The sequence below is a fragment of the Lissotriton helveticus genome, chromosome 4_1 (genome assembly GCF_964261635.1).
Source record: "Lissotriton helveticus chromosome 4_1, aLisHel1.1, whole genome shotgun sequence".
Lineage (NCBI taxonomy): Eukaryota > Metazoa > Chordata > Amphibia > Caudata > Salamandridae > Lissotriton > Lissotriton helveticus.
Window position 1 is genome coordinate 441902943 of NC_136063.1, and position 25320 is coordinate 441928262.

General features: G+C 48.1%; 1 protein-coding gene across 3 annotated transcripts in view; it reads right to left on the reverse strand.

The window, feature by feature from the left end:
• NDUFAF6 (NADH:ubiquinone oxidoreductase complex assembly factor 6) overlaps positions 1 to 25320 on the reverse strand; it is an 86674-nt gene that overhangs the window by 30826 nt on the left and 30528 nt on the right. For all 3 annotated transcript variants that reach the window (XM_078687012.1, XM_078687013.1, XM_078687014.1), the window contains one exon: positions 4601 to 4703. In XM_078687012.1, the coding sequence (XP_078543138.1) occupies positions 4601 to 4703 (103 nt within the window). The remainder of the gene's footprint in view (positions 1 to 4600; positions 4704 to 25320) is intronic.

The window sequence follows — 25320 nt, forward strand, 5'->3', positions numbered from 1 at the left end:
TGTTGGTGTTACCTAAAATAGCCACCAAAGGTTTATGGTCAGTTTGTAATGTGAATTTCCGTCCCCAAAGATAATTCTTGAATTTTTCAATGCCCCACCAACATGCAAGAAGTTCTTTTTCAATGACTGAATAATGGGTTTCAGCCTCCCTCAGTACCCTGGATGCAAAACCAATAGTATGTTCTTGATGTCCAATTTCCTGTGTCAACACTGCCCCAATCCATAGCTACTAGCATCCACAGTCAATGTGCACGGTACATCAGGCAGAAATGGTTTCAAAGCTTTGACTGTGCTCAGTTGTTCTTTGTGCCAAGTAAAAGCTTATTTGCAGTCATTGTCCCACACAAATTCACTTATCTTTCAACAATTTTGAAATGGGACGTACTTTGGTGGCATAATCCTGAATAAAGCGTGCATAAAACTCCGTCAGCCCAAGCAGAGATTTAACACCAGCTTTGTCTTTTGGGGCGGACGCATCCAAAATGGCCTGAACCAGACTTGGCTTGGGTGTGACCCCTGCACTTGAGATGGTGTGACCCAGATATCCCACCTTGTCTTTAGAAAACACACATTTGTCCCTTTTTAGAACCACACCGTGCTCCTGAAATATGGAGAGACTCTTGTTCAGAACAAAATCATGCTCATTCTGATCCTTAGCGAATAAAAGGACATCATCTTGAAATATCGCTATGTTTTTTATGCCTTTGAGTAAGTTAACCATAACCTTTTGAAAGACAGAAGCTGCCGAAGCCAGGCCAAACGGCAAACAACAGAATTGGAACAAACCAGAGGGAGAGTTGAATGCAGTGTAGTGGCGTGAATCTTTATCAAGCTGAATCTGGTGGTACGCAGAGGCCAGGTCTAGTTTAGAGAAAACTTTTGCCCCTGCTACCACCCCCAGCATTTCTGTAATATTGGGAAAGGGGTGCGAACCCACCCAAATCACCTTATTTAAGCTGCGCAAGTCAATGCAAATCCTCAGTTCATTATTTATTTTCCGAGCAACTACCAAAGACAAAGACCAGTCCGAGGACTCAATGGGTTCAATTACCCCTCTTTTGTACATGGACAAAAGTTATTTTTTTCAAGTCCTCTCTTATACTGAAGGTTATGCTTCTGACCTTAAGTTTGACGGGCACAGCATCCTCTCTTACCTTTATTTTATGTCTGAACCCTTTAATTCTTCCAAGCTCTCCCTAAAATACTTTTGGGTATTTGTTGAGCAAATCTTCAACATGTGTGTGATCACGGATAGCCAATATCTGTTCACTTGCACCTGGGCATAACATCATGCTAAACAAACCTTGATGGAACCATGCTAATATGTTGAGGCCATGGACAGCTACATATATTTTTCCATATATATGTCTGTTCTTGAAAATCATAACATCCTCAAAATACCCTAGAAGTTCTATTTTGCGCCCTTCATAGGATACAGGCTCAATATCTGGAGGTTGTAGGAGTCTTTCCCACCATTTTTCTCTGAAAAGTGATTCTGTGATCATTGTAATCCTTGCACCTGAGTCCACAAGAAGTCTCCCCTTTTTGTCACCAACCTCAATGACCACATACGGATCCACACAGTCATTAGGATCTCCACTTTTTACACCTCCATCGTTCACAACAAGTACCATGTCTTTTATTTCACTCAGAGTATCATCATTGTCACTATCGCTTGATTCTTTAACACACCCAACATTAACGTTGTTTTTTTTATGAGTTTGACACACCTTGTCAAAGTGTCCCATCTTGCCACAGTTTCGACATACAGCGTTCCGAGCAGGACATGGTCTCCCATTTTTTGCGTGAGAAGGATATCCACACCTAAACCAGATGTCAGTTCTTTTGAAAAAATAATTTTGTTGAAAATCCTTCTTTTTCTTATAATTAGTGAGACGCACTGGAGTAACCATTTCAGTGTTTTTACATTCCAGTTCTTTAATGGAAGTTTGAGAAGTTTCTATGCTCTTTGCTATACGGATGGATTCATCCAGTGACGGATTTTCTAAAGAAAGCAATTTTTGTCTGATAGTTTTGTCAAGACACTTTCCTATGAACTGGTCACGAACCAACTGTTCACTAAAATTTTCAAATTCACATTCAGCAACCAGTTTCCTTAGAGCTGTGATGTACGTGTCTACATCCTCCTCTAACTTTTGTGCCCTTTTGAAAAACTTGTGCCTCAACACAACAACACTTGGTTGCTTGTCATATCTTTTAGCCAGTTTTCTAACCGTGTCTTTGTATTCATCAGTTTCCTCACCTGCTTCATCCACAACTTCTGGTAAATGCTTGAGGGTGTCCCTACCTTCAAATCGAAGTGAGTTGAGCAATACAAACCTTTTCCTTTCAGGTCTAAATCTGTGCGCTCCTATTGCCCCCAAATAGTTCTCAAATGCGTCAATTCATTTTCTCCAGGCCACTCGTGGTTCTCCAGGTGTATCAAGAAAAGGTGGTGGAGGGTGGACAGACTGCATATTGTAAATAGACTTGCAATAGCAAATGAAAACTTATTATTAATAAAACTTACTGAAGTGGAAGGGAAAAGGTGTAATGTTAACCCTCTTATTTCATCCAAATGGTTATGCCCACAAAGACTCCTTTATACTGTTTCAGCCACCTCAACTAATGTATCATTCAAGTATTCATGCTGTAATTTTTTCCTCTTTGCAGTAAGTGTGCGTGCCACTGAGTGAATCTGCACGCTCTCATTTTACGCTAATTCATAAACACCACTTTATTATGTCACATATGTTGCTTCCACAATGAGAATGTGTGCTTCCAACATTCCTTTACACATCATGCGCCGATTGTGAAGTTCCGATAGAAACTAGGAAAAGCGCCACCTTCCCCTTTAAATGTCTATATATATATATATATATATATATTTTAGTCAGGCAGGGGTGGAGCGATGCGATGACTGATAGAGGCGGAGCCGAGACTCGTCAGTTTTTCACTTGACAGATTTCTTCAGCTTTTTTCCTCACCTCTAGATAGTCGCAGCACTATCGCTACACCAATCCAGAGACTTCCAGCAACAGGACACCTCTCTCACTACGCGCGAGCTTAAACAGGTGCAACGTTTCTTTTCTTCACATTCTGCTCTTCAGCACTCTTACGAACTTTTCTTCCACGTGGGTTCTTTTGTGGGAACACAGATGCCTCGTCGCCAAAAACGAGTGTAATAACTCGAAGGTAAAAGCAATTACTTTAAAGAATAAGCTTTATTGTGTCCCCACATGAAGGTCCGACATGCAAGCCGGATGGGCGTAAAATGGCTGGCACCAACTGACCAGCCTAACTTTCAAAATGACGTACATCAGCAAATGAGCAGCGCGAGGCAAAGGCTAATAGAGCCCACGCGCTAGGGCGCGCAGTGTGCGAGAATACTACAAATAGATTTGCTGAGATTAGTTATAAGGTCAAGCCCCCAACCCTCCACTGAAACTATAAAAATCATTTAAAAGACGTTTTAGTCCATTTGCAGTTCTTGAAATTGGGACCGCATCATCGTCACACAGTAAAAACGGGACGGTGCTAGTCTTCACTTTGGGCAGATCTTTCCCTGCTTTACTTAGACCAAACTCGAAGTCATTGATATATATGAGGAACAATAACGAGACTATAACACAATCCTGTCTGACCCCCGTAGAAGATGTAATTACAGGGGCGAGTTGGTCCTCACTCCTATACCTGACCCTGATCAAACGATCCTTGTGCATCCTCTGTAGCAAACCAATTTTGGCCTTGTCAAGTCCCCTCCTTGCCATATTGCCTCAAACCTTGGTTAGATTGACACTAGGGGTCGTTTTGCCAGGCTCCTGGGGAGTTCAAACTGCTTTGGAAGGTCATCCCCATTACTAAGTGTATTGATGCGGTGAGAAAAAGAGTGGTGGCAGGCAAGGAACTGTACCCACACCTTCATGACGTTCATTGGAAAGGCGTATAGGAAACTGCAAGAAGGTAAAATTATTTGAATGCGGGAATAAAATGTGCGATATGCGTATGAGTTGTCATGGGTTCCCGTTTGTCTTGCCTGGTTTACAGGGGAATCTGTATGCATGGGTCTCTATTGGTGTGTTTAGCTGATGTGCATGAGCAGCTGTACGTACGCTCTGTGTGCATCTATGTGTGAACGTGTAGCTGAATATAGTATATACCCAAGCGCCTGTCCTATAAAAAGCCAAACCTAATGGTTTTGTCAATAATTTTTGCGTGCTATATGGATTGATCTACATTGTCTACAACAGATGCACAGTACAACAGTAGACTGCCATTCTAGAAAGTTTTATACTATTACTACTTACCAACCTAAAACTAAAATATGTTGGTGTTTGCTAAAAGTTGTTAAAGATCTTTTACAACTATTCACTCTACTTGATGTTTCTTGGCGCAGGCTAAATAGCTGCGTCATTATTCAGCTAACTTCGGTCTCTTATTTCGTTGTGTGAATTTTCCATGACTTGTACATCCAAAACAGTTCTCCTTATACAGTACCTGGAATAGGATTGGATAGAATGGAGTAGATAGTAGAGAACAGAAAGTATGAGAAGGGAACAGTTTCCACTGGTATTTTTGCATGCAATGTGTGTCAACATACCCAATGTTTCTAGAGTGAGATACAGAAGTGAGCTCTGAGTGTTTTCAGCATACTTCTCAAGTTCCGAAATGCTACGGTATGCTCGGTCATCCAAATTCTTTTCCTATAGAAGAAATGTAAAATGTTACAAATGAGAGAGAGCATAACATTTAAATTCATTTATTTTTTAAACCGTTTTTATTGCAGAGACAAGTCTTATACGAATCGTATACTTACGAGCACCTTACATGGCCATTAACAGTGCTTATGTCTTGTTTGGGTGATTCGTTTACACAGCCTATGAGCCCACAACCCGGATGTCGGGCGGCGTCAATCAGTTAATCACCCCCTCCCAGCAATCCCTGAGCACTTTAAGCCCCGTGCAAGAATTTCTACCATCTGCTTTTACATTTTTCACCCCTCCACCCCCCCAAACCCCTCCTCCCCCCCAACTTCCCAACTGCCTAACCCCCCCCCCCACCCATCTCCCAATGCCTACGCCTGGATTCGCTGTCAGTATGTGTATATGAGCACTGTCAGGAGTGAAGTGATGTTCACAAAGAAAGTGCGCCTGGTGTGCTAGTTGGATCTTCAGTTTCTGAATTAGAGTGCCCTTCTTCCTCCCCCAGCGTACCATCTCGTAGTGCCTGCACTAGCGCCTCCCACGCTGTTGCCACTTCCATGGCCCTTTCGTCAGCTTTGCGGCGAGCTAGTTGATACCTGAGTGTACTTTCGCTCCCCGCCCATTTGAGATATTCATTAAACCATCTTTTGTGCGTGGGTCCCTTTTTTGATTTCCAATTTCTAGTTATTTCCCTCTTAGCCAGTATCAACCCCATATCTATAAACTTGCTCGTGACCCTATTCTTGGGTGTGTGTGGAAACCAATGCAGCACTCCTACCGCCTTAGTGTATTGTAGTTCCCTATACGTTGCAGAGTGTATCAGTTGAAAGCTTGCGTTTCTCGTGCTCTTCCTTGCCCGCCTCAGCAATTGCGCCCAAGTTGTGTCAGGGATCTCCAGCTGGAGATCTAGTTCCCATTTGGCTTTCAATGTTGTCAGTGGCTTTAAGGTTTCTCGCAGCATTCTAGAATAAAGGCCTTATAAGTACCAGCTGCCATCTTAGTGGAGAAGTGTGGCTCACTGGTTAGAGCAGGCAGACCCTGAAGCAGAGGTCAGACCCGGGACCAGGGTTCAATTCCCGACGCGGCAGGGTCTCGAGCTCAAATGTCCACGGACTCGATAATTCTCGCTTCGGTGCCTGACCTAATCATGGGTTCACACTCTGCAACTCTGGGCATTAAGCTTGCTTAATCTCCACAACGGCCCCCCGCGGCAGGATGCCTGGCTTTCACCTTGGGGATGCCCTGTAGGGGCTATCTCACAGGGAAAAGCCAGGACGGGTTCCCAAGGCAAAGCGCTTAGAGACCCCTGGGTTATAAGCGCTATATAAATCCAAACATACATACATACATACATACATACATACATAGTATACTGGCAGGCCATGGACGTGGCGGGCTCCATCAACCCCTCCCCCCAATGCGCCTGCATAGCTCTTGTCACAGCAGCGTGCATCAGATAGTCTCCTCTCGGAAGGTCGAATCGGTCCTGCAAGGTCTGGTACGGGAGTAATACCCCGTCCTCGTACAGGTCTCCCAGCATTTGCAGTCCCGCATCCTCCCACCCCTGTAGTCGCGACCAGTCGCCGCCGTGAGGGAGTGCTGTTACCATTCCCAGCGGTATCTCGGGTGCGTACATACATGGCACTCCTGCTCTCCGTCGCGCTCGGTTCCAGCAGAGCCTGAACGTCTGCTCCTCTAGGGATAAATCTCTGAGGGTGAGCCTCTGCTGTAGAGTGATGTACGCAAGCACATGTCGGGGGGTGCCCCCGTCCCTCTCTCGTTCCGGTCCTCAATACACCCTCGCCACTTCCTGCGTGAAGACTTGTAACTGAGCCGCTAGGTAGTAGAACTCAAAGTCCGGGACTGCCATGACCCCGTCAACCTTTGGTCGGATCAACGTGTCTAACGCTATTCTGCGCCTGCCCGTGCCCCATAGGAATAATATCAGCAATGTTCTCAACTGCTGAAAGAGAGAGCCCGGTATCCACACTGGCAACGTACGGAAGTAGTAGAGGAGGCGCGGCAGAGCTATCATTTTCATTAAGGAAATGCGGCTCGTTACCGAGAGCGGAAGAGTGGCCCAAAATGACATGCTTCCCTTCAATGCTCGGATACAATGGCCCACATTACCCTCTAGCATATCTGCCGCCTTGTGGTACACATATACTCCCAGATATTTTAGACAAGTAGGTTCCCATTTGAGTAGCGGGCGGTTGGTAGGCCGCTTCTCTCCCTGTCGTAGTGGGAATAAACAGGATTTAGCCCAATTAACCTTTAAGCCGGATAACTGACCAAAAAGTTCAAGAAGTCTTTCTGCGCCCTCCAACACCTCACCTGCATCCTCTAGAAACAACAAGAGGTCGTCCGCGTACAACGAGATGGCCTGCGGGATTCCCCGATAGACCAGCCCCTTGTAATAATGTCCCGTTCGTGCTGCCACCGCAAATGGCTCCATCGCTAAGGCAAACAGCAGGGGGGAGAGCGAGCACCCCTGTCTAGTGCCACGGCCCACTTAGTATTGGTGCGATATCAAGGAGCCTATCCGGACTCGCCTTGAGACCCTTACGGGTGAGTAGTCGCACTTTAACAAACCCCTGATTGATTGATTGATTGATTGACTCGCGCTGTCGCCGACGCGTACAGCACTTTGGTCCAACCTATGTAATTATCGCCCAGGCCGAAACGCTTCATGACTCTGTAAAGATACTCCCATTCCAAACTGTCAAACGCCTTTTCGATATCAATTGATAATACTAAAGGCATTCGCGTCTCTGACATTGGGCCACCCATTAGTCGTATCAGTCGACGTACATTGATGGTAGTATTTCGCGTGGGAATGAAGCCGGATTGATCGCTGTGAATGAGCTCCGTCATGTGGCTCAACAGTCTAGTGGCCAGTATTGTACTCACGGATTTTGTAATCCGTCGTTAACATGGACAGCGGACGACAAGAGGCTAGTTTATTATTCTCCCTCCCCGGCTTCAGCAACTGGATCATCAAAGCTTCGCACATGGATTGAGGCAACCTTCCCATAGACCTAGCTTCGTTGTAAACCGCCTGGAGCCGCGGAGCTAGTTGCCCCAAGTATTTACTATAAAACTCTACGGGCAAACCGTCCAATCCCGGGGTTTTATTTCGGGCCATCTGCTTCACCGCACTACCTATCTCTCCCAGTGTAATATCCCTGCCCAGATCTTCCGACTGTTCTTGATCTAGCTGCGGCAATTGTAGTCCCTCCAGAAAGGTGTCGATCTCAGACTCCTGACCCTCCAATCCGCTTTCGTACAGCGTTTCATAATATGACCGGAAGCTGTCTAAGATCTCTGCTTGGGTGTTGCAGACGTGTCCCCCTTCTCCCTTGATGGCCAAGATCGGGTGGCTACGCCTAGTTGGATTAGCCAACCAGGCTAGCATCGTCCCTGCCTTGTCCCCCTCTGCGTGCGCCCTCGTCAAGTAAATCTTATGATCAAAGCTCCGGAGCCGCTCCATTTCAACCGCCACTGCCTCCTTGGCCTCACTAACAACTTCCTGTAGCTCGGGATGATTAGGGCGTTCCAGCTCAGCTTTTCGCAACGCTCCCTCTGCCTTATCCAGATCGTCTTAGAGTGTCTTGCGGACTCCTGCATATTTCCCAATACAGTGGCCTCTGATGACGACCTTGAAGGCATTCCACTCCATCGCTCTGGCGGTCGTGGTGCCACTATTTTCCTCAAAGTATTGTGCGATTCTCTCCCTTAGTGCCTCCCTAAACGGTGGGTCGTCCAGGGTGTCCGGACGTAGCTGCCACGTCGGGACTCGTGAGGTGTCAGTCATCCAGTTTAGTGTCAGTAATAGGGGATTGTGGTCGGATATCGTGCGAGTCAAATATTCAGCGTTCGCTACAGTAGAGATCACTAGCGAGGAGCACAAGAACACATCCAGACGGACGTGAAGATCATGCAGACTAGAGTAGTACGAGTAATCCCTCAAGGTTGGGTGCAGTACTCTCCAAGCGTCCATCAACTCCCAACTCTCCTGCCATTCGAGCCTGCGCTTCGCCAGGCGATGCACCGGCGATGCTCCCAGCGGTGGATGAGACCTGTCTAGAGTAGTGTCTGCCACTGAGTTAAAGTCTCCTCCCATGACGATAGGGCCCGCTAAGTAGCTCGCCAGTGTGCCAGAAAGCTTAGTTAAGAAGGCCGGTTGATCAACATTGGGTGCGTACATACTGCATAGTACTATATCGCGGCCCCTAAGTTTCCCCTCTACGGCCACAAATCTGCCCTCTGGATCTATGACTTGTCTAGTCACTTGGAAGGGAACCCCCGCTCGGATCCAGATCAGCGCCCCTCTTGCAAATGCAGAGTACGTGGTGTTGAACAGTTGCCCTCTCCATCTACGCTGTAGCGCAATGCCCTCCTGTTTTGTCAGGTGTGTTTCCTGTAACAGCGCAATCTGTACTCCTCTACGAACTAAATAAGCATGCACCTTGTGCCTTCTCGCCATAGTGTGCAGTCCCCGCACATTCCAGGTCACACATTTCAGTGCTCCAGAACTAGCCATGGTCCCATGTCAACCAACATGTAGTATCATAAATCCGTTTCCAGGCGCATGTGGCGGCATCCCCCCCCCAACCCAGTCCCCCCCCCCATTCAACAGTCCCCCACTCCCCATGACCCTCGCCTCGAGCCGCCCCAACTACTCTCGGCGCCCCCCCCCCCCCAGAACAGGACCGAACTTCACAAAAGCAGCTCCCATCCAAACTTCAACAATAGGGCCAGCTAACCCAACCACTATCCCTTTAATCTGCAGTCTTCACTACGGCGGCCTTATGGGCCAACAGGGCGTGACACAATCCCGAGGGTCGTTACCACATTCCCATCCCCCCGCCCCACAATCCCCCAATAATCACTCACGAGCTTCCGATCTTCTTTGCCGTAGTCAGTTACGTCGGAAGGTCCCGGTCTCCCCAGGGACTTTGTGTAGGTAGTTCTGTTCGCCTCCCCCCCTCAAGCTTCTATAATTCCTCCGATTTTTGCGGTGTCACCACCGGGCCCCTGGCACCACTAAGTTCCGAAAGGTCCGTTTCCGAGCCCGTAGCATGGACCTCAGAGTTCGAGCCTTTGCATGATCTATTACTCGCCGTCCCCGATAAGTCTACCACCGCTTGTAGTGCAGCCCTTCTCTCCTTCTCCGTTTGCGATTCTGTAGGCTTCCTGGTTCTCTGACGGTGCTTCCGGAGTCTCTGTGATTTTCGAGTCGGTTGCCTACGCTTCTCCTCCTCGATTCTGACTTGTGCCCCATCCGTCCCGGCTTTGTAGGTTTCCCACCACGCCCAGGCATCTGCTGATGTGGGGAAGAAAAGAGCTTTGTCCTCCACCACACCACGAAGCCTGGCTGGGAAGGGGAGTGAGTATTTTATGGCCTCCACTCGCAGTTCACGCTTGAGTGACAAGAAGGAGGCCCGCAGTTTCTGCGTTTCAAATGTAAAGTCTGGGAACATTGTTACGTTGGTATTATCCACCTTCTCTGGCCCTTTGCAACAACCAGTCTCTGTCCTTATAATGCAACAACTTTATCACCACTGGACGGGGAGGGTGACCCGGCTTTGGTGGTCTGGCCGGGACTCGGTGCGCTCGTTCCAGCGTGAAGAAAGGCGAAAGTCCCTCTGGTGCCACTTCCATCCGCAACCACGTATCCAGGAATCCCACCATGTCGTCACCTTCCTTTTTCTCCGGCAGGCCTACCAAGCGTACATTATTGCGCCTACTGCGATTTTCAGCGTCCTCTGCTCGCCGTTCTAGTGCTAGTATTCCATCCAGAGCATCCCCTAATCGTCCCTCCATAGATTTATGCTCTGGTACCATCTCTTGTAGGGTGACCTCCGTGCTCTTGACCCTGGCCTTCAATATATCGTGATCCACTCGCAGAAGCCCCAACCCTGTTGCTACCTGAGCTATATCCTGTCGCAGAGCGTCTTTCGTGGCCGTGATAGCTTCTAGGATACGATCCTGCATTTGTTGTAAGTCCGTAGGGCCCTGCACCGTGCCGTCTGCCGTCTCAGAGCCAGCAGCCCCCTCTACTCTCCCCTTAGGTTTCCCCATCACGATTTGTCCGTCAGCTGGCAGCTTCTCCCCTGTAATATCAAAAGTAGGGGGCTCACTCACTGCCCCCCCCGCAAGGAGCGCAGACTCGGCAGCACCTCCGTAAGCCATTCCAAGGGCGCCACAGGCTTCAGCTTGTAAGTTCCAGCCGGTTCTCAGTGCTTCACTCTCCAGTCAGCGCCCCCTTCGTGGTAGCTTCGAGCTCCAAGGGGCCCCTCCCAACACCAGCCCGCCCAGCACTTCTCGACTTGGTTCGGGGATCTTCAGTGCACCAGACCCCCCTTCAGCCTTTGCAAGGCCTGCGCTCCGCCAGGAAATAGAGGCTTCCCCATCACCACCCAGTCGCCACGTTGCTCACCTCCGATATATATAGAGGCCTCAGGCTGAGTGTGTTCGCTCTTATTACTGCTCTATTCACAGTGCTCCTGGCCTCCCAATCCTTTAAGCGTCATCCCAGCCGGGCTCGGTTGGCGATCTGCCGTGAATTTCCCCTTCTCAAAGCCGGGGGTCTTCTCGGAGCCTCTGCCGTCTCTGAAGTCGCTCAGGCGACGTGGGGCCGGCAGGGGCTCCTCTTCACTCGCGCACCCCCCAGGCAGCGCCGCCGTCGCCCACGTCGTCGCCGACTTAGTGTCAATTCCGCTGCTATTTATCGCTTTGCATGGGGCTCCGTGCCCCCCCAGCCCCCAGGAGCGCTCGGTACCCCCAGTTCTCGGCAGCCTGCACAGCTCTAGGAGTGCTCGATTGTGTGCTTCTCAGGCTCCGGTATGCCAGTAACAGCCGCCCCTCACCCGCTTCCTGCAGGTGCTCTAGCTTCCAAGCGCTGGGAGGGTCGTTCTCCGTGTGTGCAGAAAGGCCCCTTTCCTCGCCGGCAGGCACCGTGCAGGGCGGACACGATTCGCTGTGCCCCCGGTCCGCTCTCACTGCGGCCCCTTCATCCGCCGACTCCCGGGGCAGCCGCCATCTTTTGGGATCTTGCGGGGGAGCCCATCAGCCTGCAAACCAGGTCCGCCGCCGCTGTTGTTGTTGGGGGAGCCAAGTAACGGCTACCGCTGTTGGTGCCGGTCTGGGGGGGTCTCAATCGGCGCCTCCTACTCGTCAGGGGCGTCTGGAGAGGGGACCGCCGTTCTCCCCCGGCGCTCAGTCGCGCTGGCTCCGAGCTCCGTCCGCCATTTTGGGCTGAGGCGTCGCGACCCTCAGTTAGTCTGTCGTGCAGGTTTAGGGCTCCAGAGTGGCACTAATCTCGATCCCTGGGGTCTCTTGGCCCCTCCGATGTTCCCTGCTCCTTGCACGCCGGATTACGTGCCTTTTAGCAGGATTTCAGCGGGGATCGGGCGCGGAGCTCCGGGCTCACGCTGCCTGTCCCCGCGGCATCCAAGCCACGCCCCCATAACATTTAAATTCACGCTTGGCTGCCATTTTCATTCAAGTTGCAAAGTCAGGGTTCACAAACAAAAACAAACAAGAGCCTCAGGCCATGTGGAAGACTCAAGCTGCTATGCCAAACCAGGGTACTAAAGTTTCAACTGGTGATGAATGGGAGCAGTCAGAGGACACATTCTCCTGGACATCTCCCAGCTGCTCTTGAAGAAAATGAGAGGTGGTAATGCAATTACTCTCACAGCCAAACTGTGTTGAAGATTCTCGCCCTTTACAACAGGCAACAGTAAAAGTCCTTACTTATTCTGGTGCAAAACATGAAAATATATAGAACCACAAGTAGCCCAACACATGCTAAGAATCATTCCCAATGTACATCATGAAGGGAACCAAGCACTCAACTCGAACTGGGATGCATAAAATGGTCTCAAGTGGTTCTAAAGCTGGAGTAATTTTCTTTTCTGGATTGTTTCATTTATAAAGTGCAATAAACACTAGACACTACTTTCTTGCTTCTTGGTGCTACAGGCAAACAATACATTCTGACTAACTGTGTCCCGAAAATAACAACCTGATTTATCAAAATTAACAAACCTGAGCCACTTTTAAAGATTTCATAAAAGCCAGAGGGCACAGTTTCTAAATTTCACTTGGCCGACCAAGTTTCTAAAACAGTACCCACTATAAAATATTCTGCTGAATCATTGGACAATGAAAGGAAGGTAACTCTCCGAGCTCAAACGCTGTGTGGGAAAGTAGCTGCAAGAGCTAAGACTCCTCCTCATAGAAAGATTTGTGGATAAAGCTTAGGTACTTAAATTGTATCTGCTACTCTTCAGCTAACTATACAACTTTCTGAGATGTTCTGACAGATGATTAACTTTGGGCAAACAGAAAGGAGCACACCACAATGTATTGCACACTTTGAAATCTGGCAAGCATACACGAATGGAGACCCAGGTGTAAGCCGGTATAATAATCTATATGGAATAATGTGCCGGAGATCACCTCTATAACATTGGTATTCTGTGGAATTAATTGTATAACTTTCCAATTAATACAGAGGAGATGGGAAAAGTGTTTAACACCACATTTATCTTGGCTGCCACAGACTCCTTGCTCCAAACATTTTCACTTTTTTGTTGAAGCTTGGGAAGCCCTAACTAGTGATCCACAGATAAGTGTCCCAGAAATATTTGAGGTTACCAGTCCCCAAATAGCTTGGTCTTGTTAGGCTAAAAAGATTACGACTCATCCATTGCTGGACTGCTAAATAGAAATTCTTTCAATTCCAGATAGTGGGGTACAGGCTGCATTTCAAACCTGATAAGGGTACCTCCTTCTCAAAACACACCCAAATGTGTCCATCAGGAAAATGAAAAAGTTAAGAGCCTTAATGGAAAAGCGAAAATTAGAACCAGAAATGCAAATTCCTTCGACTCCTTTGCAAGGGAGACCATCAATTCTTTGGTCTTTGATGCAAAGAAAGTTCTCCAGAAGGGTTACTTGCTGTTTTCGTCATGAGTATCAGAAAATGCACACACCTCTTAATGTAAGCAGATGATAAGCAAGTTATACTAGAAATCTCAGGCGAGGTTACCAGCTGTGCTGCTAAAACCAGCTTGGCCAAAATCAAAACGTGGATGTTTTAAATCAGTTGAAGTTAAAAGGTGACAAGATCGAGATTCAGCTGCCCATTAGGCCTCCCGCTTTTTTGGAACTGTCATTCTAGCATTCTTCATTTGGGCAGAAAAGTCATTTTTTCTTGTGTGAAAAACTTTGGTGTCACATTCACCTCTGTTCTCACCATGGGAAGTAAAATCATTGTGGTGATCAGTTCATGCTTTTTTCAACTTTGCACATTAAAATGCATTCTTCATCTTTTCTCTTTTCATCATAAAGTGCAAATCCAGAACCAGAATTATTTTAATTCGGCGCACTTCGCTACTGCAACTCTGTCAACTCTTTTGAGCTTCTGCACAACATATTGCAACCGGTTGGTTGCAATATGTTGTGCATAAGCTCAGGCTGGTGAAAACTACACTACCACACTAGTGCTGGGACTCAAGAAAAGGGACCATATATTTCTCCTTCTTTAGCCACTTTACATGGGCTTTCAGTCAAAAAATGCATTTTCCTTAAATCTCCTAGTCTGGTACTTAAGATTCAAGACGATAAAAGACCCTTTTCCTCTTCTCCAGCTCTTTAAATGGTATAATTCTGTCTGTCTTTTAGGATTAAAAGCACTGTATTTCCTGAGGCACTCTGATCTCGTCAGCAGCATTGAGGCAGCCAGGCGTCTTCGAAGGATGTTGCATCAAATCGGAACTCTCCTCCACCTGCCTTATGGCTAGAGCTTAACTTGCTCTTGGTTAGGAAGGACTTAAAACTCCTGGCTCTTCCTTCGCTTTACCCAAAAGGAATCCTTTCAGCCTGGATCTGTAAACCTTGTTATTGTTTGTCTTTTCTCAATGTCAAGATACCATTTGGGTGAACGCTGAAATTTATAAAAGTAACTTATCTACTATACGCAAACAGCTGATCCATTCAGGAGTCCGAATTATTCAAAAAAGCAAACAAGCCAAAAGAATGCACAGAAACGTCTAGTGTAGTACAAAGGATCTGGAGGGAAATATCATGACACTATATTCAGCTTTTTCAAGTGCACGGCCAGGTAATGCACAAACATGGTCAACTAGTTTCTCAAAGCAGTGTTCTTCTGACTATGGGTTACAATCTGATTCCTGGGCAAATTTCTCGAGTTGAATCTGAAATGCACCTGAAAACGAGGCCTCTGAAAATCCTGTCAAGATAGAATTTCATTTTCATCAGTGTACACACTCTGACGTTTGCGGCCTTCCAAGCAAACTGGGACATTCCGCAGGGACACTTTTTACTGTATGGGGCGGTTACTGGGGCTATGCACAGGCACAGGGGACAATTTAACCACCCATGCACTCTACATGAGAATACATAAGCCTAGCAGGAGGCGTCATCAAGGCGGTTTTGTGCCTCTATCGAGCCATTCGGCGGGACTCCACAAGGCCCCTAGAGGGACTGAAGAATAAATGGGAGGCGGACCTGGGGATTCCTACAGAGGATAAGGACTGGGAAAATACGCTTCTCCGGGCCACCAAGGTATCCCGTAACGCACGATTCCAATTAATTTGTTTTTACACCCTGCATAGAGCATACATTACACCTGACAGAATTAATCGCTATTTCCATCGAGATGATGCGAGTTGCCCTTGCTGCCAGGAGATAGGAGCTAGCTACATTCACATGATGTGGAGCTGCCCATGGCTGGAAGGGTACTGGCAAGAAGTGGTTAGGGAGACAGCACGTGTCACAGAGAAGGAGATCCCATGCACCCCCAGTCATGTGCTGCTCAATCTATTCCCCCACTCCGCTAAGACCAAGGTAATGGCAAGGTTTCAAGACCTAGCATATATACTAGCAAAATGCGAACTAACAAGCAAATGGAAGGCACCGGCGGGTCCAGGGGTGGGCAATTGGAAACGTAAACTAGAGAAGTGGGCGGGCTGCGAGCATAGGATACTGCTTAGGAATGCAAAGCGAGGCATAGGACGACTGGAGAGGGCAGAGGCTTGGGGAGTATTAGTAGATGACTTGAAGAATGTGGGTCAGGAGTCTACCCCCAGCACAATGCAGACTCGATCTCGTCCGGTCAGTCCAGATAGCCAAGGCCAAGAAGGGGGGGAAGAGGCGGCATGAGAAGGCCATAGTGCCCTAGCATCCATGGACCTGGAGGTGTATATGGGTCAAGCCCAAGGCTTAGCCTATATAGAGCACGGCCCAGACCACACACACTGTGAGAGGCATAGTGGCAGGTAGGTCGGCAGCAGCGCTGGAGGCGGGGGCGATAGTTGAGGGGGGAACTGTTAGGCTGTCATATTGGATGAAGGTCCGTTACAGCCAGAACGGCATAATACAGCAGAATGTTGCTTAACAAAAAGTGATATGGACAAGGGTCCGGCTGAACAGCTAGGAATAGCAATTTGAACTGTTAGCTGGGAACATCAATGAATAAGAGAAGGATTGTATATGCAATGTTGATATCTAAATGCCAATAAAGTGTATTAAAAAAAAAAAAAAAATCAGTGTACACACTCTGCACAAATCCAGGAACAGAGTCAACAGGATATCAGACAAGCAGTTAAAGACTCCCGAGAAACAGCTGGCCACATTGTGGAAAAGTCAGCCCATATCGCACCTGATGCCCAGGCTGCTGGCGCAGGGCGCCTCTTAGTTCCCATCTTGAACAATTACCAAATGAAGAGACGGGCGCTGGAAGCAGGAAAACAAGAACAGAGTTTTATTTCTCATGAGGAGAGCCTGTCATTTCGGACACTCGCATAGTGTCTTCAGGAGGTGCTCTAACAAGTTTCTCTGAGGCTTCGTCTTTTATACACATGTTTATGATGCACAAACATTCCTTATTGCAATAAAGACGCTTTGAAGTAGGAAAAAGCATGCTTGGAATCCCAGCTTCAGGCCTATTCCCATACCAGTCGCTCAGATGTCATCCTCCCCTCCTGAATGTAACAAGAGATTGTGATCTCTCAGCCGGACATTCGTACAGGACACGAGGGCAGGAGGGGATGATCAGATCAAAGGTTGGGCAGGCTATAAGATCGGGCACTTCGGTTGGTGTATCACGGTTTTGTTATGCTGGGCAGGAAAAGGGGGGGTGTACATCCACGAGGCTTGGTCTTAGGACTTGGGACCGGGTCGAAAGGCCAAGTGCAGCTGGGGGGGCTCGTCAGCTGAGGGGAAGGGTGTTCTTGGGAGGAAATGGGGGGGTGTGGGTCAAGCAGGAGTGTTACTTCTAGAGCAGGGTCACGCAGAGGGAGAGGGTCTTATGGCCGATGCATGAGCAGTGCGCGCGGGGAGGGGTGCCGGGGGTTTAACAAACGGGCAGAGAGGCCATGGTGCCTAAAATGGCTGTCGTGTCCGTGTGTGCATGGATCTATGCTGGCGGGATAACACAGTCAGTGTTTCGCGATATCCGTTCTGCTTACAACAAGGGGTACAGTGAACACAAATGAACGCCGCTTATGTGCATATACATTGCCATTTTCAACAGTCGCCGCTTCTTTACATAAGCTAGTTCATTTCGGTGTTTACCTCAACTGACGGAGTGTACATATAGCCATGTGTGGCCAATGAAATAGCGTTTGTCAATACTAGCAGATTGCGTGTAACCATATACAGTCGATACGATTGGCGGAATGCGGTACATATGAATTTCCATTTGTTGGGTTATTCATACAAGTCTAGAGATCGGCATAATACTTAGTCGGGGTCAATCAAGAAAAAGGTTCCGACACATTATAGAATCCCGTTCTGACTTTCTCTCCGGTGACATCAACATACAGTAAAAAGTGCTCTGATACCTTCGGGTCTTGTCAGTGCTATAAGAGACTTTTGGAAAACTAAATACATGAGTGACCGATGAAACATTTTTGAAAGCAATACAAAAATGGTTGAGGGAGGAATTCAGTTCAATACAAGTAATTAGTCAAGAGGTGGGTAGAAAGTTCAGGAAGGGGGGGGGGTCTTCGTCACAATGTCTCTTTAACAGCGAGCCATCACTGGTAGGCTCTGGTAGTCCGTCTTCTTTCGTTGGCGCTGTTGAGCACCGGCGGTGGAGCTATAGGTCCAGCTCGGATTCATCCTTACGCGTTGCAGGGTGCGATCAGTCCTCTGCTGTTAGATCACAGTCCTGTTTCCTAACTGATCTTCTTAGGGGTGCCTCATGCTGGGCACCTGCGTGTCTTTCTTCTTCCGTGGCAAAACCTTATTCTATCTAAATGCTGCTCTTCTTTTCTGAGTCAAAAGTTATGCGAAAAGGGTGATGTTGTTGAATAATCGAGGGAAGAGAGGGCGGAGTGGGATCAGATCTTTGAACACACCAAGGGAACAAAGGAGCAAAGGACGACGAGCAGGCAGGCCCATCAGTCGGGCTCAAAAGGGACGGGGACTTCAGGCACGAGTGGGTCAGCAAATCGAGGGCTTCAAGGCAGCCCTTCATTCCTTCATCTGCCGAGTTTGAGAGTGGTGCCTCGTCCCGCGTCTCGTTGCTCTGCGACTCCACCTTTGGTTGAGGTCACACGTGCTTCATGATCTGTGGCCAGGCTGTGCGTCACGTCCAGCTCCTCTCCTCCGGTGATTGTATCTTTGAATGGGTACAAAACAAGTTTTAGAAAACTGGCAGGAGAAGACATTTATACTTCTCAATTCCGTCCCCAATCCTAAGTAGGTGGGGGATAGGTTCATCGGTCACAGTCAGAAGTCATCACTTATGGAGTATGTAGGAGGGCATTTCCACTGAATTCGTAAGCCTATTTGGCGTTCATTCGTGACGTACGTGGAGAGAAATCGGACTCCCATCGACAGTGTATTCTATCAAACTCGAAATCGAGTCCTTAGGTAGAGACTCGCCCTTTTTTTTAACCCAAGTACTGACAATCTTACATTTCCCTTCGGGTCGGCTAACTCTTGCAAGCAGGGGGGTTATCATCATGAGAGGGGGGGCAGAGGTTAAACATGCTTTTCTTGGGGAGCGACGGCTAATCAAGGTCATCAATTACGCTTCGGGGATAGCTGATATGGAGCTGGGGTCAATCGAGAGAAGCGAGGACGCTTTGGACAGGGAGCTGGGGTCAATCGGGAGAAGCGAGGACGCTTTGGACAGGGAGCTGGGGTCAATCGGGAGAAGCGAGGACGCTTTGGACATCCGCACTTAAGTGCAGAGGGGTGAGGCAATCTGGGCATTGGGGATTGCATTTCTAACGAACTGAAAAACAGAAGACCATTGACGTTATAGTCCCCCTATAAAAAGGCCAGATTAGGGACATCAGTCGTCTTACCTGTCCTTTCTTTCATTACCAACTCGGGTTCTATCGTTTTGCAGAAAGGAGAGGTAGTAATATGGCAAGTTACAATCGTTTTAGTTCCTGTCAATTTTGCCGAACACCTTTGTGTTCGAAGAGACCCAATTAAGTTTGTGCCGGTGGGGCACAACGTTACCACACAAGGGAGGAGGGAACAGGGGGATCCTCAGAGAGAGAGAGAGAGAGAGAGAGTCCGCACTCTAAACGAACCATTCGGTACACGTATGACATGGAGAGAGAGAGAGAGAGAGAGAGAGAGAGAGAGAGAGAGAGAGAGAGAGAGAGAGAGAGAGAGAGAGAGAGAAGAGAGAGAGAGAGAGAGAGAGAGAGAGAGAGAGAGAGAGAGAGAGAGAGAGAGAGAGAGAGAGAGAGAGAGAGAGAGAGAGAGAGAGAGAGAGAGAGAGAGAGAGAGAGAGAGAGAGAGAGAGAGAGAGAGAGAGAGAGAGAGAGAGAGAGAGAGAGAGAGAGAGAGAGAGAGAGAGAGAGAGAGAGAGAGAGAGAGAGAGGAGAGAGAGAGAGAGAGAGAAGAGAGAGAGGAAGAGAGAGGAGAGAGAGAGAAACGTGTACAATAAGGCCATTTAGTGCGCACACAACACAGAACAGCAGGGGTCAAGTAATACGGAAACACAGGCAGAGGGACGACGTAGATCCATACATTACGTACACACAAACTCAGGCGGGGGAGACAGTACATGTATTATATACAAAAATCCAAGACAAAACATAGAACAGTTATTGGTATTATATACAAAAATCCAAGACAAAACATAGAACAGTTATTGGCCAAAATGATCTCTTCCTGTATGCTGCGCATCCTTAGCATCCTAAGCTCTTTTGACCTTTTTCTTCTCTTTTATCGTCGGCTGCCTTCACTGGTGGCTTTGGTTGCACACACTTACGCCTTTGGCAATTGGTCAAGAACTAACCTGGTCGGGCTAATGCTCACGGTGGGCTGAGGCAACAGTGGGTGTCAGTTGGGAGAACAATGGGGCAGCTTTGAGTTTCATGTCTATGAGGGTGCGAAAAGGAGGTAGTAGATTTTTAAACACTGGCAACATTCCTAGTCCTCCAAGCGGAGGGTACTTGGGTAAACCTCACCTCGGAATATTCCTTAAACTTTCCCTATTTAGTTAAACGTAGGAATTTATTCATTAGTGCACGTCATTCTTGGTTGTATTATTCGGGGTGCCGAGCGAAGTCATATTTTGTAGTTTCCGCTTCAGGCTGTCCTCCCAAGCGCTAAGTTCAGGGAGAGAAATAGTCATTGTTTGCTCGTCGTGTGTAGGCACCATAATCAAACCCCTTTTTCCCATCTCTTCGTCCGCTAGATCACCATTTTTTTTTTCGTACTTTAATCGACGTTCCGATGTGACCTGCAGAAAGAGGGAAAAAGAAGGGGGGCGGGGGCAGCATTTAAAAACACATTAGCGCGCATAAACCCGAAAAGGCTTTTACTTACTACATACTCGGCTTATCTCCACGGGATGCAGTCCCTGCCAACTTGGCGTTTAAGCCCAGGTGGACCGTTTAGTGTGGGAGAGATGATTATCGGAAGCCTGTGGATAGCATAGGTCGCCCAAGTGTGGTATTACGGATCGTGTGCAGGGGTGGGGGGGGTCAGAACAAAGGGCAGTCGGTGCAAAGTGGGGGGCGAGCTCGTGCTCTCCTTTGGGGAAAAGGGATAACCTACAGTGGTACGGGGTCGTTGTCGTTCGTACTAGGGGGGTCAGGTGGCACTCCTTCGGGGCGACTTAGGGGCGTTTTAAAACAACTTTCCTGATACAGGTAGCATATAAAGTATAGGCTAAATACCAGGATCTTTAGCGGTTGCTTTAGGCTGTACAAAAATGAAAAACACATACAACAAAACCCTGGACCGTTCATATTCGCAATATTTCTGCGTACTATACTTTTTAACCCTTAACTAATCGAGCTGAGCCATTTCACCTGTATTTTAGTTATATCGGAAATAGTGGTCATTTATTCGAAACTTACCAATCTACGCGTGACAACTACGTTTGCTTTTTCCAAAAATCTTTAATAAGAATGTCGGTGCACAAATACGGGCCTACAACCCCGTGGGCCGGCCACGGAGCAGGCTGGAACTGTACATGTGGGGATACTTATTAGTGGAAAACCTAATGGAGTCGGTGGTCGTTGATTTCATAATAAAAAGTGCGACAAGTGCAATAAAATCATATCGAAACTTCAGTGTGAGCGAGTATCATAAGTGTTGAAATTCGAACTTTCAATAATCATGATGCACCAAAACTTAACAACAATTCATTGTCCGAATGTTCAATCAGTACCCATCTCATGTCAATTCATTGCCCGAACACATAATTAGTACCCATCCAATATCAATTCATTGTGTTTAAAAAAACTGCATACATATCTCATGACACCAAGGCTGAGCAATCGGGGTACAACAAGGAGTTGAAAGTTCCATTTGTACCAGCGCCATTTTGGGTGCAGCCAGGCAGATCCAGGCATAGTCAAAATCTCCACCAACTCGTGGTTGGCCCAGAGCCTCTTTCGGCAGTCCAAAAGTTCAGTTAAAGGGCAACAGAAAGGATCGGCGGTATGAACCATCAGTCAAAAGGGGGAGGGAGGCAACAATTGTTTCCTACCGGGTCATACTGGGTTTTCACCGGAACTGATCCGAACTGTAGTCTGCAGGATTTTAGTCATTCGAACTGAGGCTGGCGCCAGCATGGGAGCGCCAACGCCTCGCGGCTACATTTTCATTGTTCCGCGGGCAATCATGGCAGTCATTCCCCATCGGGGGTGTCTGCGGGGGTCGGGGGCCCCCGTGGCTCTTATAGAATCTTCAAAGTCGAGGAGAACACTTCTGATTGTGGGACTCATTTCTTAATCAACAAGCAACCGGGCCATCTCTTCACGCCGGGCCCGCTCCTGCAGGGTCGACCGCCATTGTACGAGTGGACGAACCCTCGTCGGGTGAGTGGAGCGTTGGGGGTGCCGCTGGGGGCCTCCACCTGGGGAGGTGGGAGAGGCTCGTTCGCGCCGCCTCTCCCTCCCAGCGCACCCCACGCCGTTTTTCTCGGCGTTAATATTCATGATGGCCGGACCAGGCGATGAGAGGGGGGGGGGGGGGGTCGGAGGCATAGGCAAGACATCCCCCCCCCCCCCCGGTGGCCTGCAAGGCGCCGCTTCAGGGCCGAACGGGGAGCTTCTACCAAGCCGTGGCTGGACCAGGAGATATGAGGGGGGGGGGTCGGTGGCATGAGCAAGACATCCCCCCCCGTGTTGTCGCAGCCATTATTGAAGAAAGAAGAGGGGACGCCCGTATCCCGTCGGCCTCGGCTCCTCTTCTGGCCCACTTTATGCGACGACCTCCCCGGCCGACGGCTGGCAGCAGGACCCGCCCTACACGTGCCGAAGATCTCGTCTTCCGGATGGGCGTAGCCGCGGACCTGTTGCACTTCGGGAGTTTCCAGAATGGGGGTAGGTATCTGCTGACTTGTATCTATCTCATGTTACCGTTATTGGGGCGTGGCAGGCGGTGGGACAGACATGTTTGGAGCAGTGAGGGGTGGCGAAGCCTGGTTGCCTCGTGGCCGTTGCGATGTCAAGCTTGGCTTCTCTCCCCATTTTCGTGTTTCTTATTACGGGCTTATTTCTAACGTTTCTTATTTCTAGCGAAATCATGTGTTTTATCGTGACCTATTTCTAACGTTTTCCTATTTGTAGCGAAATCAAAAACTCATCAGTGGCCTACTGATTTTGCTTTCTTATTTCTTTCTTCCCTTTTTTTTCCTAGCGTGTTTCATGCTAAAGTTTCTGTTAACAGGATACGGTAATTACTTCGTTATTGTTGCATATGTCCTTTTTATTAGGGGTGCCCTCTGGTCGAGCCAGATGACCTACCTCTAATAAATGGTCCGGGTGGAACTAGTTTACCAATCAGTGGGGAGTAGATAGGCCCGAGAGATTACAACGGGGGACAAAGGTCCACATTACCTACCCTTCACTACTTGCAAAGATTAGACAGAATATTTCTATTCCACGTTGTTTGCAAACAGAGAATACCTCAAAAGAACTATTCCTTGAACAATAAATGTCCAGACAATCAATCAATCAGTGGGGAGAAAAACAGGCATGACGGATTACAACGGGGACAAAAATCTGCATTACCTATCCTTCACTATCTGCAAAGGGGGCAGAATATTTCTATTCTTCCCTGTTTGTAGACAGGGAATATCTCAAAGAGCAATAATCGATAAAAATCGATAACAAACAATCAGTGGGGAGAAAGATAGGCATGACGGATTACAATGGGGGACAAACGTCTGCATTACCTATCCTTCACTATTTGCAAAGAGAGAGGAACGTTCCTATTCATCGCTGTTTGCAAATAGAGAATGTCTCAAAGAGAACCAATACTTCAAGTACAATCAATCAATCAATCAATCAGATGGATAAAGCCATCCTACCAATCGGACGTAAAGACGTCCTACTTAACCTTACCCGGACCGGACCGTGTGGGCAATTCTTCGCCTTCCCTTTTCCAGCGCCCAATCGTTCTCTTTCTCCATGTTTTTACTGCAGCATTCCTGTGGGATTCCAGTCAGGACAGTAGGTCACTTGAGAGAGGTCCGTTCGGAATCGGTGAAGTTCATTCAATCGGCAGCCGGACGAGGGCCCTCTCAAGGCAGGTATACTCCAATCATTTAGATGTTCACCCCATCGTCTGGACCTCTCTTACCGGACCTTATGTCGCTGATGGACCCCGCGTTGGGACGCCAATTGTGGAAAAGTCAGCCCATATCGCACCTGATGCCCAGGCTGCTGGCGCAGGGCGCCTCTTAGTTCCCATCTTGAACAATTACCAAATGAAGAGACGGGCGCTGGAAGCAGGAAAACAAGAACAGAGTTTTATTTCTCATGAGGAGAGCCTGTCATTTCTCGCATAGTGTCTTCAGGAGGTGCTCTAACAAGTTTCTCTGAGGCTTCGTCTTTTATACACATGTTTATGATGCACAAACATTCCTTATTGCAATAAAGACGCTTTGAAGTAGGAAAACGCATGCTTGGAATCCCAGCTTCAGGCCTATTCCCATACCAGTCGCTCAGATGTCATCCTCCCCTCCTGAATGTAACAAGAGATTGTGATCTCTCAGCCGGACATTCCTACAGGACACGAGGGCAGGAGGGGATGATCAGATCAAAGGTTGGGCAGGCTATAAGATCGGGCACTTCGGTTGGTGTATCACGGTTTTGTTATGCTGGGCAGGAAAAGGGGGGGTGTACATCCACGAGGCTTGGTCTTAGGACTTGGGACCGGGTCGAAAGGCCAAGTGCAGCTGGGGGGGCTCGTCAGCTGAGGGGAAGGGTGTTCTTGGGAGGAAATGGGGGGGTGTGGGTCAAGCAGGAGTGTTACTTCTAGAGCAGGGTCACGCAGAGGGAGAGGGTCTTATGGCCGATGCACGAGCAGTGCGCGTGGGGAGGGGTGCCGGGGGTTTAACAAACGGGCAGAGAGCCCATGGTGCCTAAAATGGCTGTCGTGTCCGTGTGTGCATGGGTCTATGCTGGCGGGATAACACAGTCAGTGTTTCGCGATATCCGTTCTGCTTACAACAAGGGGTACAGTGAACACAAATGAACGCCGCTTATGTGCATATACATTGCCATTTTCAACAACATGTTCCATTTAGTGTTCACTTCCAGTGTCAAAATAACACACACAATGCTGCAAATATCTTTTGGACCACTCACTTTGAAAACAGGTGTACTGCCCATCCCACAGGCACAACTAGACAGAACAAATTCTGTTCCAGTCAGGCAATCTCACAACATACGTCAATGACAATAAACCAACAGCACACAGCCAATTAGGTGGCCATGTTAGGATATTTTTACCATAAAACACACTGAACCGTACTAAGTTGCCTTAACTCCCAATAATAACTTTTTTTTTTTAATTGAAACCTTGTACACTCTAAAAAACACAAGTGGTGAAAAGGGAAGTAGACTAGGCCGAACCAATAGGCTTCAATAAGGAAGGTCAATAAGAAGGGCAGTGATGTAGATCCTCATATGAAGAGGACGGGGCTCATGTACATGACAATCGAGAGGTACTATTTAGTGGATGAGAGCAAAAAAAAAAGGCTTACCTTGTCAGGTACATAACAGAGGCACTCTCTCACATATCTGCATCATACTCCAGAAAGCATACAACGGGGAAGACTTGAAGAATGTATACTCCATAATGAGAC